At 36.9% G+C, this 13,552-nt stretch overlaps 1 protein-coding gene across 1 annotated transcript in view; it reads left to right on the forward strand.

The window, feature by feature from the left end:
* Positions 1 to 8,208, forward strand: part of GPR180 (G protein-coupled receptor 180) — a 28,467-nt gene extending 20,259 nt beyond the window's left edge. The window contains exons 7-9 of the mRNA XM_027973708.2: positions 2,738 to 2,929; positions 4,801 to 4,878; positions 5,929 to 8,208. Of these exons, the coding sequence (XP_027829509.1) occupies positions 2,738 to 2,929; positions 4,801 to 4,878; positions 5,929 to 6,087 (429 nt within the window). The 3' untranslated portion in view covers positions 6,088 to 8,208. The remainder of the gene's footprint in view (positions 1 to 2,737; positions 2,930 to 4,800; positions 4,879 to 5,928) is intronic.
* Positions 8,209 to 13,552: the final 5,344 nt, after the last annotated feature.

Raw genomic sequence — 13,552 nt, forward strand, 5'->3', positions numbered from 1 at the left:
ATGCCATGGATTTATAACAATTTAGATGAAAGATATAGACATAAAAATTTGTACTGGATTTGTGACCAGTATAAGTTACAGATGAAAATGAAATATACTCTTGGGTTCTATATAGGACATCATAATTTGTTTTAATGCATCAAATAGATTGAAAACCTCAGTAGTGGAGGGTAAAGCCTGTGCTTTATCCATCTCTGTACCTCTAGCACTGTAAGTGCCAAGTGATGGTCTGTTGAATTTACATGATTAATTTAGAAAGGGACCATATCATAGGTGTTTATACCTGAAAAGAAGATAATGCCAGCAAGGGAGAGCTAATGAGAAAGAACTGAATTGGAGGTGATTAAAGTAAGGACAAGATCCTACCAACTTAACATTTCTGATCCAGGGTTTATGGAGAGTAATGTTACATCAAGTTCAAGTCTCATTTCTCAGTAGCCTTTTTTAAAAACTGAATTTTCATTATTTCATTGTAATTTAAATTCATTATCATAAACATACAAATTGAGATTGTAACTCTACCTTAGACTTTCTGTGAACATTTGTGAAGACTGTGTTAGACATGGCACTGTTCCTCAACAACAACCAGACTAGGAGGATGAGACAGGCAAACAGAGATCATGTAAATATGTATATCATATTCCACAGGTCACACATTAGCATATGTATGTGAAAATACGGGAGTGCTGAGTTTAATTGCTTCAGTTGTGTCTGACTTTGTGACCCCATGGACTGTAGCCCACCAGGCTTCTCTGTCCATGGGCATTCCAGGCAAGAATACTGGAGTGGGTTGCTATGCCCTCCTCCAGAGGATCTTCACAACCCAGAGATTGAACTCAGGTCTCCCACATTGCAGGCGGATTCTTTACTGCCTAAGCCACCAGGAAAGCATTTGTGAACAATGTGTTAGACATGGCACTAATCCTCAACAACAGCCAGGCTAGGTGGACAAGACAGGCAAAGAGAGATCACGTAAATATGTACACTGTATTTTACAGATCAAGCCTTAGCATACATATGTGAAAATATGAGCATATGAATATGTAAAAATGTGAATCATGGGAAATGTTTATTTTTTTCTGCTTTGTTGGATTATAATTGAAAACCAGACATTGTATAGATTTAAGCTACATAAGTTGATGTTTTGATATATATACATTTTGAAATGATCACCAAAACCTAGCCAGTTAATATCCATCACCTCGTATAGCAGGAGATAATAGTTCTGTGATAGCACTTTTTTGTGGTAAAAAATCAAGTTTAGAAATGCATGTTGAGGAATCAGATGGGTATAATTTGGTGGGGTAGAGGAATAACTCAGTGGAAAAAAGATCAAATATTTGGTCCAAGAAGGAAATTCATCTGTGCAAGAGGAAAAGGGAGTTCACCTAGCAAGAACATAGCAGGAGTAAAATTAGGGTGGAAGATTCAAGAATGAGGAAAAGAGGTGGTTGCTGGTAAACCCATAAAGCCTAAAATCAGATTTAGTAATGGAGTTTTCATCTAAATCCTTTGGAAGCCACTGAAGACTCAATTCTGAGGGCTGAGTTGGTAAATGAATGGAGCACAGAGGACCAATGACTTGTGTGATGCTAAAAATTATCATAATTTAACTGATTGATATTTAGTAAAGGTGGAGGGAATGTGGGCGCTGATTTCTACTGAATAGCAATAAACAGAACAGCTTAATCAGGAACTTGCTGAGCTTTTCACTGGTATAGTAACCACAGGGGAGAAAAGGTGAACAAACACATAAGGAAAGTAACTCTGCCCTGGGCGCCATAGTGAAGTGAAGTTGCTCAGTCGTGTCCGACTCTTTGCGACCCCATGGACTGTAGCCTGCCAGGCTCCTCTGTCCATGGGATTTTCCAGGCAATAGTACTGGAGTGGATTGCCATTTCCTTTTCCATGGGATCTTCCCGACCCAGGGATCAAACCCAGGTCTCCTGCGTTGTAGACAGACGCTTTACCATTTGAGCCACCAGGGAATTAAAAATCCACTCTCCTTGGGACTTCCTTGGTGGTCCAGTGGCTAGCACTTACCTTCTAGTGCCAGGAGTCTGCCTTCAATCCCTGGTCATAGAGCTAAGATCCCATGTGCCTCTTGGCAGAAAAATCAAAATATAGAGCAGAAACAGTATTGTAACAAATTCAGTAAAGACTTTAAAAATGGTCCACATCAAAAAAAAAACAAATCTTAAAAAAATCTGCTCTCCTTTAACCAGAGAGGTTAACATGGAAAAAAAGAGTGAAATCAACAATTCAGACTTGCTAGTTTGTGGATTATAAAAGATACTGAGATATTTGAAACTCTATCCTGAGATAACAGGCTTGAATGCAGAACAGTTTGATTCATAATAAGGTGTTAAAGTAAGAAAGAGATTGATTTAGAAGAAATTTTGTGCTTACTCTGTTCCTCTTTTCAACTTATTTTCATCATAAGAGATGTGTTATTTGAATCGTGCTAGCAGTAGTATTTTTTATCTCTGATACATGGTCTCATTTGATAACAAGCCCCTTCCTCCAGCTTAGGGATGTCAGTGAGGGGAAAAACTGCCCATACTTCATCAACACCTTATATAGTTAGATAAATCTTAAAACCTCTTAGGAATGAATGTACTGTTTCGGGGGATATATAAAAGAGTTGAGTAAAGTACTTTATTGTAAATAGATAAGACTTTTTTCTCTAAAAATATTTAGTTTTTATTTATTTATTTATTTATTTTTTTTTTTGCAGAGTATTTTGCTACTTTGGGAACAGTTTGAAGAAACCAGTTCTCACAGTCACCATTCGCACCACAGCTTAGCAGGGATCCTTCTTATCGTTTTAAGAATTTGCCTAGCATTGTCCTTAGGCTGTGGACTCTACCAAATCATCACAGCGGAGAGAAGTACACTCAAAAGGGAGTTCTACATCACCTTTGCCAAAGTATGGGTTTGCTTAGAAAATGACTTCTTTGCATTGTCGACTTTATTCTGCATTACTGGGAAGTTAGTATGCAACCCTATGCTAATACTTCGTAAACTTCTATTATGTGCCAGGCACCACTCTTAAGCCCTTTATGTGCTTCAGCTCATTTAATCTTCACAATTCATGAGCTGCAGATGATACTATCCCCATGTTACAGAGCCCAAGGAACAGTAGTTTCCATGTAATCTTTGGCAGGACAGTTTTGCTTGAATTGTAATTTCTCGATCAATAGGGATTTTACATTCTTTTTTATAGTATCAGAACTTTTTAATAAAAAAATAGAAATGCTGTTTGCATTTCTCAAAAAAGCAGTTTTTAATTGACTATGAACTGTTTACTCCCAGAATTATGCAATGTTTTATAATGAACCATGAAGAGCCATCCTTCAGGGTAAGCAGAGGGAGCCAGGAGCCTGAGTACATGCTACACTTAAGCCATTTTGTGGCATCCATACGAGATCATGTTGACTTCATCCCCCCTTTCCATGTCCTTCCTATGCCAGTGAGAGCTAAAGGCAGATCGATTTTTTTTTTCTGTACCCATTTAATAAAGGAAAAGATCAGGAGAGAGGTTGGGGCAGTCACGTTACAGAAGCCTCCCTCCCTGGAAGGTAATGCTTTTGGTATACAGATGGAGAGAATCCATAACCCATCCTCTCGGCAACTCTAAACCGCATTCTGACAAGCTGTTTGGTCACCCACCCTAGTCCACAGTCTCAGAAGAGTGAGGCTGCTATGGACAGAGGGCCAGGACTCCTTCTTTATTCCTGATGTGGAGCTTTGTCAAGCTGCTGCCACAGGCCTCTTGTGTATCCAACAGGCAAGGATATGCCTTTCACTTTGGAATTCTTCACAGATACAGTAGTGCCTGTTGTCTGAAATGTTAGTATGTACTTCAGTTGTATAAAAACTAAAATTTTTCTTTTCAATGTTTTAAACAGTACCAAAATTTTTCTTAAACTGAAATTTTTATTTTTATATGTTTTCATATAACTATCTGAATAGATTCAGACATCCAGAAGCATTTAAAGAGTAGCAAACACATTCTCACCTCTCTCCCATCTATGCAGTTATCACCTCCTTACAGAATCACGACTATTAGTTCCTAATTTATTTTTCAGAGAATTAAAAATATATGTTATTAAATATTTTATATTTTACTTTGCATTTATACAGATAGTAACATACTAAACACATATTTATACATCTTGTTTATTTTTCTTACAACATCAAGGTACTAACCATGTCAAGAGCTAGTAGTATTAATTTATTATTTTATTTCAAATTTAATTTTGGAAAAGGATATTTTGCCATGTTCTAGGAAAAATAGAAAATAGATATTTGAAAATAAAAGTGTTAAAAAGTTTCCCATTCCTACTTTCCTAATTCCAGTGTCTTTTGTACTATATCTCAAACAAGTAGCCACTGTTAATCAGTTTTTTGTGTTATTCTTACAGAATTTCTTCATGTATGTATATGAAACTATGAATGAATATTCTTATGTCTTTTATAGAAATATTGCACATTTGTACCTCGCTTTTCTCAATTATTGATTTATTTGTTTAAACATGTTCATAGTATATCAAAATGTGTATATGTGAAAGATGGGAGATTTTAAATACTCCTAAAAAAACCATCCATTTGATTAGAAACAAAGTATCATTGTCACAACAATAGCAAACATTTCTATCTTTTGTTGCAGTTTCTACTGTACAGGCCAATTGAGATCAATGAAGACCTCCTAAATAGGCTAGTAATGTTTTCTGTCTGGTACATTATGAAAACAGAGGCACAGCTGTGCTTATTCAACGTATTTTTCATTTGTTTCAGGGCTGCATCTTGTGGTTTTTGTGCCATCCAGGTCTTGTGTGCACTTCTATCATTTTTGATGACTACCAAAGAGAGAAGGTAAATAATATACGTGATCTAATAGTTTTATTTCTAATCTTTATTGGGAAATTAAGTAGGAAAAACCTATTTGTCCACTCAGTAGTTTCTTTGGATTCTGCGAAATAAAACTTGGAAACAAAATATTAAACCAGTGAGTATTTCAATTTAGTTTATAAGCAAAATGATGGAAAAATAGCTTTTGTTATTCCTATTTTAACCTGTCTCATAGTACTATTTTATAAATTAACTTGTAGAGTATATAAACACAGCTTTGTTAAGAAAATTGATTAAAAATATTCACTGCATAATGGTAAATATCAAGATAGCTTTTAAAAAAAATCAGTCTAGTTGCTTTAACACCCTGCCAACTGGAGTGCCATGCTCAAGTATGTCACATTTTGGTTGCATTGATACCTAACATCTTAGGTGAATGACTCCATCATTTCAAAGTGGAGTTCTGCCAGGAGCTGTTTACAAGCAATGCCATATGTGCTTAAACACAGAAAACACAGAAGCGTTTCTTGACCCTCAGGTATTTACAGAGGGTAAATAGGTAGGAAGTTAGTCTACAAAGACAGAGAAGCGACCTGAGAATTTCTGAAAGGGCTTTTAGAATACTTGTCAAGATTCAGGTAGGGGCATCCTTTATTCCTGTTACTAGATTAGCCAGGAGCCTGATTTTTCTTATTACTTTCTTATTACTTATTACTTTTTTCAGTGCATGCACCCTGAGGAGAGAATGGTTTCATAAATTATTTTTGTGTGTCTTATTGTGACATCTATAAACTGCTAAAAGAGTTTTACTTAAAAAAAAAAAGAGTTTTACTTTTGAACAATTACAGTCCTGAACATTAGTTGTATTTTTCTATTGAAAATTTCTTTTTAAAAATTTACCCTCAGTAAAGATGGGGAAGATATAATTTTTTATTTATATATATTTATTTAAAGTATATAGAAGTTTATGTGTGATGTTTATGTATGTATAAAGTATATATAGGTTCATGATAAATTGAATACAGTTTCTCTGTTTTTGCATGCAGTAAAGCATTCCTTTTCTTTTCTTTTCAGGTCATTACAATAGGTGTTATCCTTTGCCAGTCTGTTGCCATGGTCATTCTCTACAGACTCTTTCTGTCCCACAGTCTGTTCTGGGAAGTTTCTTCACTTTCCTCAGTAACACTACCACTGACCATATCATCTGGACACAAAACTCGGCCTCACTTCTGATACTTGCTTTTCTCTAAGGAAAAGTGAATTGATTCACCAGAGTGCAATAAGGATCCAAATACAGTGACTTTCTTTTCATACTTGTGGTATGAAAAATTGAACAGAGAAAGCAGAGCATGTTATATATATATAACTGCATTTAAGCAGTACCAAACTGAAAACTGAAAAAAAGGTAACAAATGTTTTGAAATATACTTAATAAACTTTCAAGAAAGAGCATTGTTATAAGGTGATTTATGCAGTTTCCATATGGAAATAAAGCTGAAAAGAATTGTTTGATATTTTTATAAGAGACTCACCACTTACAATGCCTCATCCTACATCAGTAGTTAACTCAGGTTTGATAGTCCAAAAAAAGTGATCAGTTCAATGATTACTTACTTATATGTAACTAAACTAAGTCCACTTATGAAATCAGTGTAATACACTGGTTAAAAACTGCTTCTTTCTATGCTTTAAGAAAAATGCATTTCATATTGGAGTTTAAAGATATTGAAAATTAAGTTACTTCAGAAAATTAATATAAAATATATTTGTAGTTAAGTGAATAAGCTTTTGTTTATTTGTGGATGGGGTTATTCTCCATTTTCTTATATTACTTTTGGCTCTCTAGTTAGGATTTAGCTTGATTAGCAAAGGGTTTTTGGCAGATAATTTATGAAAACTTAGATACATTGCAGCGGTTATACAAAGGATTTTAAAATCTGAGCACTTAGGTGAAGGGACAAGCAGGTTAACATGTTTAAAAAGAAAGAAGGAAAAAGTACTCTATGATATGGTTACTAAAATTTTAATCCTGATATAATTCATTTCTCTTACATTGAATCCCCAATCATAATTAAGCTGTATACACAGATTAAATTAACAGAAGCATTTCACATAAATGTTGGTTTCAGTCATCAACTACCCATGAATTCCTGCCCATGGATACTTAATCAGGATTAAATTTTCTATGAATAATTGAAAAACAAAATACTCTCTGGATTTGTTATAATCCGTGTTGGCACTGGATTCTAAGTGGTTGCCATCTTGAATCCTTTGTAATAAAGCCATATTTTTTGCGAATGATGCCCTGGTATTGAGTATACAAATACTCTATCAAGTGCCTGTTAAAAAAATTGCTAAATGGTTGTTAGTACTTGCAGTATAAAATGACTATTCCCATTAAGAGTCACTGATCAGAAATTATTCTGTCTTGCAAGTCCTTCAGGCCTTTTCATTTTTACCTCTGGCTTATTTTAAAGATTTTTTTTTAAAAAATCTGCTTTCAAAGGTGTTATGTTTTTAAGCAAGAAATAGTGCACTGATCTGGTAATTAACCTCTTTTAATTAAATAGTTAAAGTAACATAGCAGAACTTAAAAAATATCTATGATTTTGTCTTTGTTTTTCCTTTGCATCTAGTCTCATTGAAAGTGAATAGTATTCTGCTTCATTTTAAAGGCAAAATACATGTGTTCGTGACTAGCAAAATGGCAGAGTGACAAAGTTCAACCTGCTCATTAAATCATCAACAGCTCTTTGTAAATTATTTAATAAATGAGAGCTACATGTTGAGACTAGAAAGTCCACAGTATATTTTAGGTTTATGTGATCTTCTGAGTGGTCATGACCTTTTCTTTTACCACATCTCACTAATAACCCTAGTTATTATCTGTTCTATTCAACTGAAGTGCAGTTAATTGAGCTGAAAAAAAAAGACTGAAGCCTTTTCAAAAGTTTTGTTAACTTGCAACAATGGAAGAGAATAATCTTTGTGTTACCTACACAAAGAACATGGAAACTGTAATCAACATGTATGAAATACATTACTGTGCTTGCATTTATGATGCTTGAGCAATTTATTTTTTACTTTTATTTTTTAATTTCTGGTTGACTTTACTGATAATTTATTTTGTTACTCAAGAGCCATTGTTAAATGAAGGAAGACAGTTTGTTAATAAATGTATAAAACAGCTGTGAATAAAGTTTAGTAATCTGAGTTCAGAATTCGTAGTTCATAATTCATGACATGGTATCCCCTGTTTTTTCTCTTCCTGAATGTTTACATGGAGATTTGTTACCACAGTTTACAGAAAGATAAGTATATACTGCAAACTAATTAAAGATCAGAACTTGGCTACTTTTCTTTGTCAGATAATGCTTTCTTAAAAAAAATCTATGTTTACATTTTTTCTTGGAGAAGTTGAATGGTCTTTCACAGCGTTTTTTTCCCAGAAACATTTTCTTTCTTCATGTAGGAAGGTATGTGTGCTCAGATGCTCAGTTGTACCTGACTCTTTGTGACCCTCTTTGTGCAACCTTATGGACTGTAGCCCACCAGGCTCCTCTATCCACTGGGATTCTCCAGGCTAGAATAGTGGAGTGGGTTGCCATTTCCTTCTCCTGGGGCTTTTCCTGACTTAGGGATCAAACCTGTGTCTCCAGTCTCCTGCACTGGCAGGCAAATTCATTTCCTCTAGCACCACCTGGGAAGCGCTATATAGGAAGGTATATGAAGGTGTTTTTATTGATATGTATAATCAGTACATATCACCCTAAGCGCTAGTGTGATAATCATGCTCCCCTGTAACTGAGTATGAAACAGAATAAATGATTCCCCATAGTCACCTGACTTCTCTTTCACTTTTATACTTTACCCTCATGATTTAATGAGCACCTATTAGATATTGTGTTAAATTTTAGTGAGAAAGGATGGCTAGCCATAGTTAACTTTTGCTGTTGGTTTTTAACAGTAAACCTGAAATTGTGCTGAAAGTTAGAAATGAGCTTTAATATCTCTGTGTACCGTAGCTCACTTCAATATTTGAACCTTGGCTTTCAGCCAGATAGTGTTGCTAGCAAGGAGAGATAATCCAGGCAGAAGAACTTGCTTTAGGAAAAAAATTTTCATGATCTCAAGTAAAGTAAGCCATGTCTGATGAAAATGGGAGATAAACGAGTCTAAGGCCAATTCTAACGTAAGGAAAGTAGAATCTATATATCAGCATGAACATTGGCCCCTTCAACATGTTTCCCTCAGGAGGCTGTGCATGCTCTCTGAAATTTCTTTGGAAATCTGGAATTATTTGTGAAACATTTATTTTAAATAGCTTCAGTGATGTCAAATCTTGGAGGTTCTTTGTTCTTGAGAAGTGATGTGATACAGCCAATCAGTTTGAGACTAGATCTGAAGCGGTAGCACCAATTTTTGTTTCAACATGTATTTCTAAATTGAGACTAAAATAATGACATTAGTTTTCCCATGAGATCTGAAAATTAGTGCATGAACTCGTGCGGTGGTTTTCTAATAGTGCTTCTTCCACACTTGGGCACCTTCTCTGCACAACTCCAAGGGCATTGTGCTCTAGGAGTGATATGAGTGGATGCTAAATCCCTTCAGTTGTGTTTGGCTCTGCAACCTTATGGACCGTAGCCCACCAGGCTCCTCTGTCCATGGGATTCTCCAGGCAAGAATACTGGAGTGGGTTGCCATGCCCTCCAGGGGATCTTCTTAACCCAGGAATCGAACTTGCATCTCTTACGACTACTGCGTTGGCAGGCGGGTTCTTTACCACTATAGGCACCTGGAAAGTACCCTAGGGGTGACAGTTACAAAAGAATAGCAGGAAGCCTGGAGTTGTGGAAGGAGTGGTCCTGCTCTCTACAGCCCGGTCTCCACACAGCTAAGGGAAATCAGCTGGATGATGGAATTCTTCATGCTAACTGTATGCCTTTTGTATATTTGAAATTATTTTAAAATTTAGAAATGTAAATGAGCTCAAAGTGACTGTCTTATTAAAACTCTCTATTTGCTTCCCATTGCACTTGGGGAAAAGTGACCCATGCTCATGACAATGTTCTACAAGGCCCCACGTGATCAGGGCCCTTTCTCTACATCTAATCTCATTTCATACCACTCTTCTCACCATGCCCCAGCCTTATCCTCCCAAAATACCTCATTTATGTCACTGCCTCAGAGCCTTTGCATTAGCTATTTCTTCTGCCTGGAATATTCTCTTCCAAATCTTGATGTGGTTTATGGTTGAATTCTCATCCTTCAAGTTCTCAGATAAAGTATCTTTCAGAGACCTCTGACCATCTGTGGTGAATTTATATGGGGCCAATATAGCTAAGCTGCTCATAGGTTCCTCTGAATTACGTCTGCATAATTCCAGAATAGTGTGGGTCAAAGAGATGTTTGGCATGAGACTTAAAGGACTAAGGGAAAGTAACCAGATCCAGATTCTTTTGATAATTGAAAGGTGCAAGCAAGTCATGCATTGTTGCTGCTCACCCGGCTTATTGCTTGTGTGCTGGTTCACCTTGGTTTGAGGACCAACAGCCAGGCCCACAGAACACCAACTCCAGCTGGGTCACCTCCTTCAGCTTCTTTAACTCCTGGGCCAGATGTGTGTATTGCTTTGTGACAAAGGGTGCTGGGTTCTGCAGGACAACCCCGTCATCGAGGTTGGAGACTTGAAGGCAATGAGACTGGCCTGGGTTCCAGTGCACCCTCATGAGTTCCACTCACTTCTTGTGGGTCTCCTCATCCTGCCAGGTCCCAGTGCATCCTTGCTTTCCCCACTTCACATCCATTTTCCCTTCTCAGTTCAGTTCAGTTCAGTTCAGTTGCTCAGTTGTGTCTGACTTTTTGTGACCCCATGTACTGCAGCATACCAGGCTTCCCTGTCCTTTACTATCTCCCAGAGTTTTCTCAAACTCATGTCCACTGAGTCAGTGATGCCATCCAACCATCTCGTCCTCTGTTGTCCCCCTACCCTCCCACCTTCAATCTTTCCAAGCATCAGGGTCTTTTCAAATAAGTCAGTTCTTCACATCAGGTTGCCAAAGTATTGGAGTTTCAGTTTCAGCATCAGTCCTTCCAATGAATATTCAGGACTGATTTCCTTTAGGATGGACTGGTTGGATCTCCTTGCAGTCCAAAGGACTCTCAAGAGTCTTCTCCAACACCACAGTTCAAAAGCATCCATTCTAATGCACTGAGCTTTCTTTATAGTCCAACTCTCACATCCATACATGACTACTAGAAAAACCACAGCCTTGACTAGACAGACATTTGTTGGCAAACTAATGTCTCTACTTTTTAATATGCTGTCTAGGTTGGTCATAACTTTTCCTCCAAGGAGTAAGTATCTTTTAATTTCATGGCTGCAGTCACCATCTGCAGTGATTTTGGAGCCCCCCAAAAATAAATCTCTCACTGTTTCCACTGTTTCCCCATCTATTTCCCATGAAGTGATGGGACCAGCTGCCATGGTCTTTGTTTTCTGAATGTTGAGCTTTAAGCCAACTTTTTCACTCTCTTCTTTCACTTTCATCAAGAGGCTCTTTAGTTCTTTGTCGCTTTCTTCCATAAGGGTGGTGTCATCTGCATATCTGAGGTTATTGATATTTCTCCTGGCAATCTGGTTTCCAGCTTATGCTTCATCCAGTCCAGCGTTTCTCATGATGTACTCTGCATAGAAGTTAAATAAGCAGGGTGACAATACACAGCCTTGACGTACTCCTTTTCCTATTTGGAACCAGTCTGTTGTTCTATGTCCAGTTCTAACTATTGCTTCCTGACCTGCATACAGATTTCTCAAGAGGCAGGTCAGGTGGTCTGGTATTCCCATCTATTTCAGAATTTTCCAGTTTATTGTGCTCCACATAGTCAAAGTCTTTGGCCTAGTCAATAAAGCAGAAATAGATGTTTTTCTGGAACTCTCTTGCTTTTTCCATGATCCAGTGGATGTTGGCAATTTGATCTCTAGTTCCTCTGCCTTTTCTAAAACCAACTTGAACATCTGGACGTTCACAGTTCACATACTGTTGAAGCCTGGCTTGGAGAATTTTGAGCATTACTTTACTAGTGTGTGAGATGTGTACAATTGTGCGGTAGTTTGAGCATTCTTTGGCATTGCCTTTCTTTGGCATTGGAATGGCCTCCTATAAGAAAATCCCTATAATAAATACCTTATTTTGTATATTAAAAATGGAATGTGTGTGTTGGGGGTGGGGGGGGATGTCCTAGTGGTATTCCTTTTGTGATCCGACCCTACAGATACACCATCCTATTTAATGCTGTTCCCCATCCTAATCTCTATTACATTATTTTCTTTCTATAGTACTGCTTTCTCTTTACCATTGCCTCTCTCCTCAATTAGATTGTAAATTCTGAGGGAGTTTGGCCCATTGTATTGTTTATTGCTATATCCCTAGAACCTAGAACATTCTCTGATTGGTATTCTCTAGATGCTCAAAAATACTTTTGAATCAATGGATAAAAGAAATTCTGAAAAAGTTTTAAACATATATTTAGCAATATCTCCTATATAGTGACTTCAACCCTAACCCTAATTCTTTGAAAGTGAAAGTGAAAGCCCCTCAGTTGTGTCCAATTCTGTGACCCTATGGACTATACAGTCTATAGGATTCTTCAGGCCAGAATACTGGAGTGGGTAGCCTATCCCTTCTCCAGCAGATCTTCCCAACTCAGAAATCGAAGCAGGGTCTTCTGCATTGCAGGCAGATTCGTTATCAGGTGAGCTACCAGGGAAGCCAACATGCTATTCTTTATTAAGTTATTAAGATATGGAACTGAGAATGTGTAAAAATCTTGAGTAGTCAAGTAGTTATTAATAAAGTCTAATCTCTAAAATTCATCAATTGTAAAAGGATTTTTCAAGTTATCAGAGAACCAGTTTCTCCCTCTTTTAAATAGAGAGACCATGTGACCGGCATCTTAGTCCACCACAACTAAAATAATCAATTTAAAAGATGTTTAAGTTAGCTAGAGGAAGGAATGTTGACAATAGTCTGAAGCATCTGGGAGAAGACAGAAAAAATATAAATGACCCTAACGCTCAAATTCCAGCAGCTTGGGGTCATTTAGTGTAGGTAAAAACAGCTCTGCATACTTTGATAGACACTTAGAGCTTTGTTGTTCAATATAGCTCATGACAATAATTCCCTGGTGGTCCAGTGGTTAGGACTCTGTGCTGTTACTGCCAAGGGCCTTCACTTGATCCCTGGTCAAGGAGCTAAGATGCCACGAGTTGTGCAGCCTGGCCTATATATAAATATATATATATGTATATATATATATATATATATACACACACACACACACACATATATCATGGTCATAATCCTTAATATTCAAAGATTAAATAATGTTCAGTAGTCTCATAGAAATGTTCAAGTACACTGTTAGTGTTTTATCCTTATAAAATTGGTAATACACATACACTGATTGTACAAAAATTAGAAGTTTGAAAAGAGTAAAAAATTAAGTCCCTATGGCCACTTATTTCCCTCCCCTGGATTCAGCCTCTACTACCAAAAATACTCTACTGGTAGTGTATTTTTCTAGAGATGGCCCCATGTATATGTAAACATATGTGAAACATAAATTGGAGCATCCCATACAGATTGTTATGCACAGTCAGCAGTTTGTTTTGTATCCCTACTTGCTGCATCAT

This window comes from Ovis aries, chromosome 10 (assembly GCF_016772045.2).
Source record: "Ovis aries strain OAR_USU_Benz2616 breed Rambouillet chromosome 10, ARS-UI_Ramb_v3.0, whole genome shotgun sequence".
Taxonomy (NCBI): domain Eukaryota; kingdom Metazoa; phylum Chordata; class Mammalia; order Artiodactyla; family Bovidae; genus Ovis; species Ovis aries.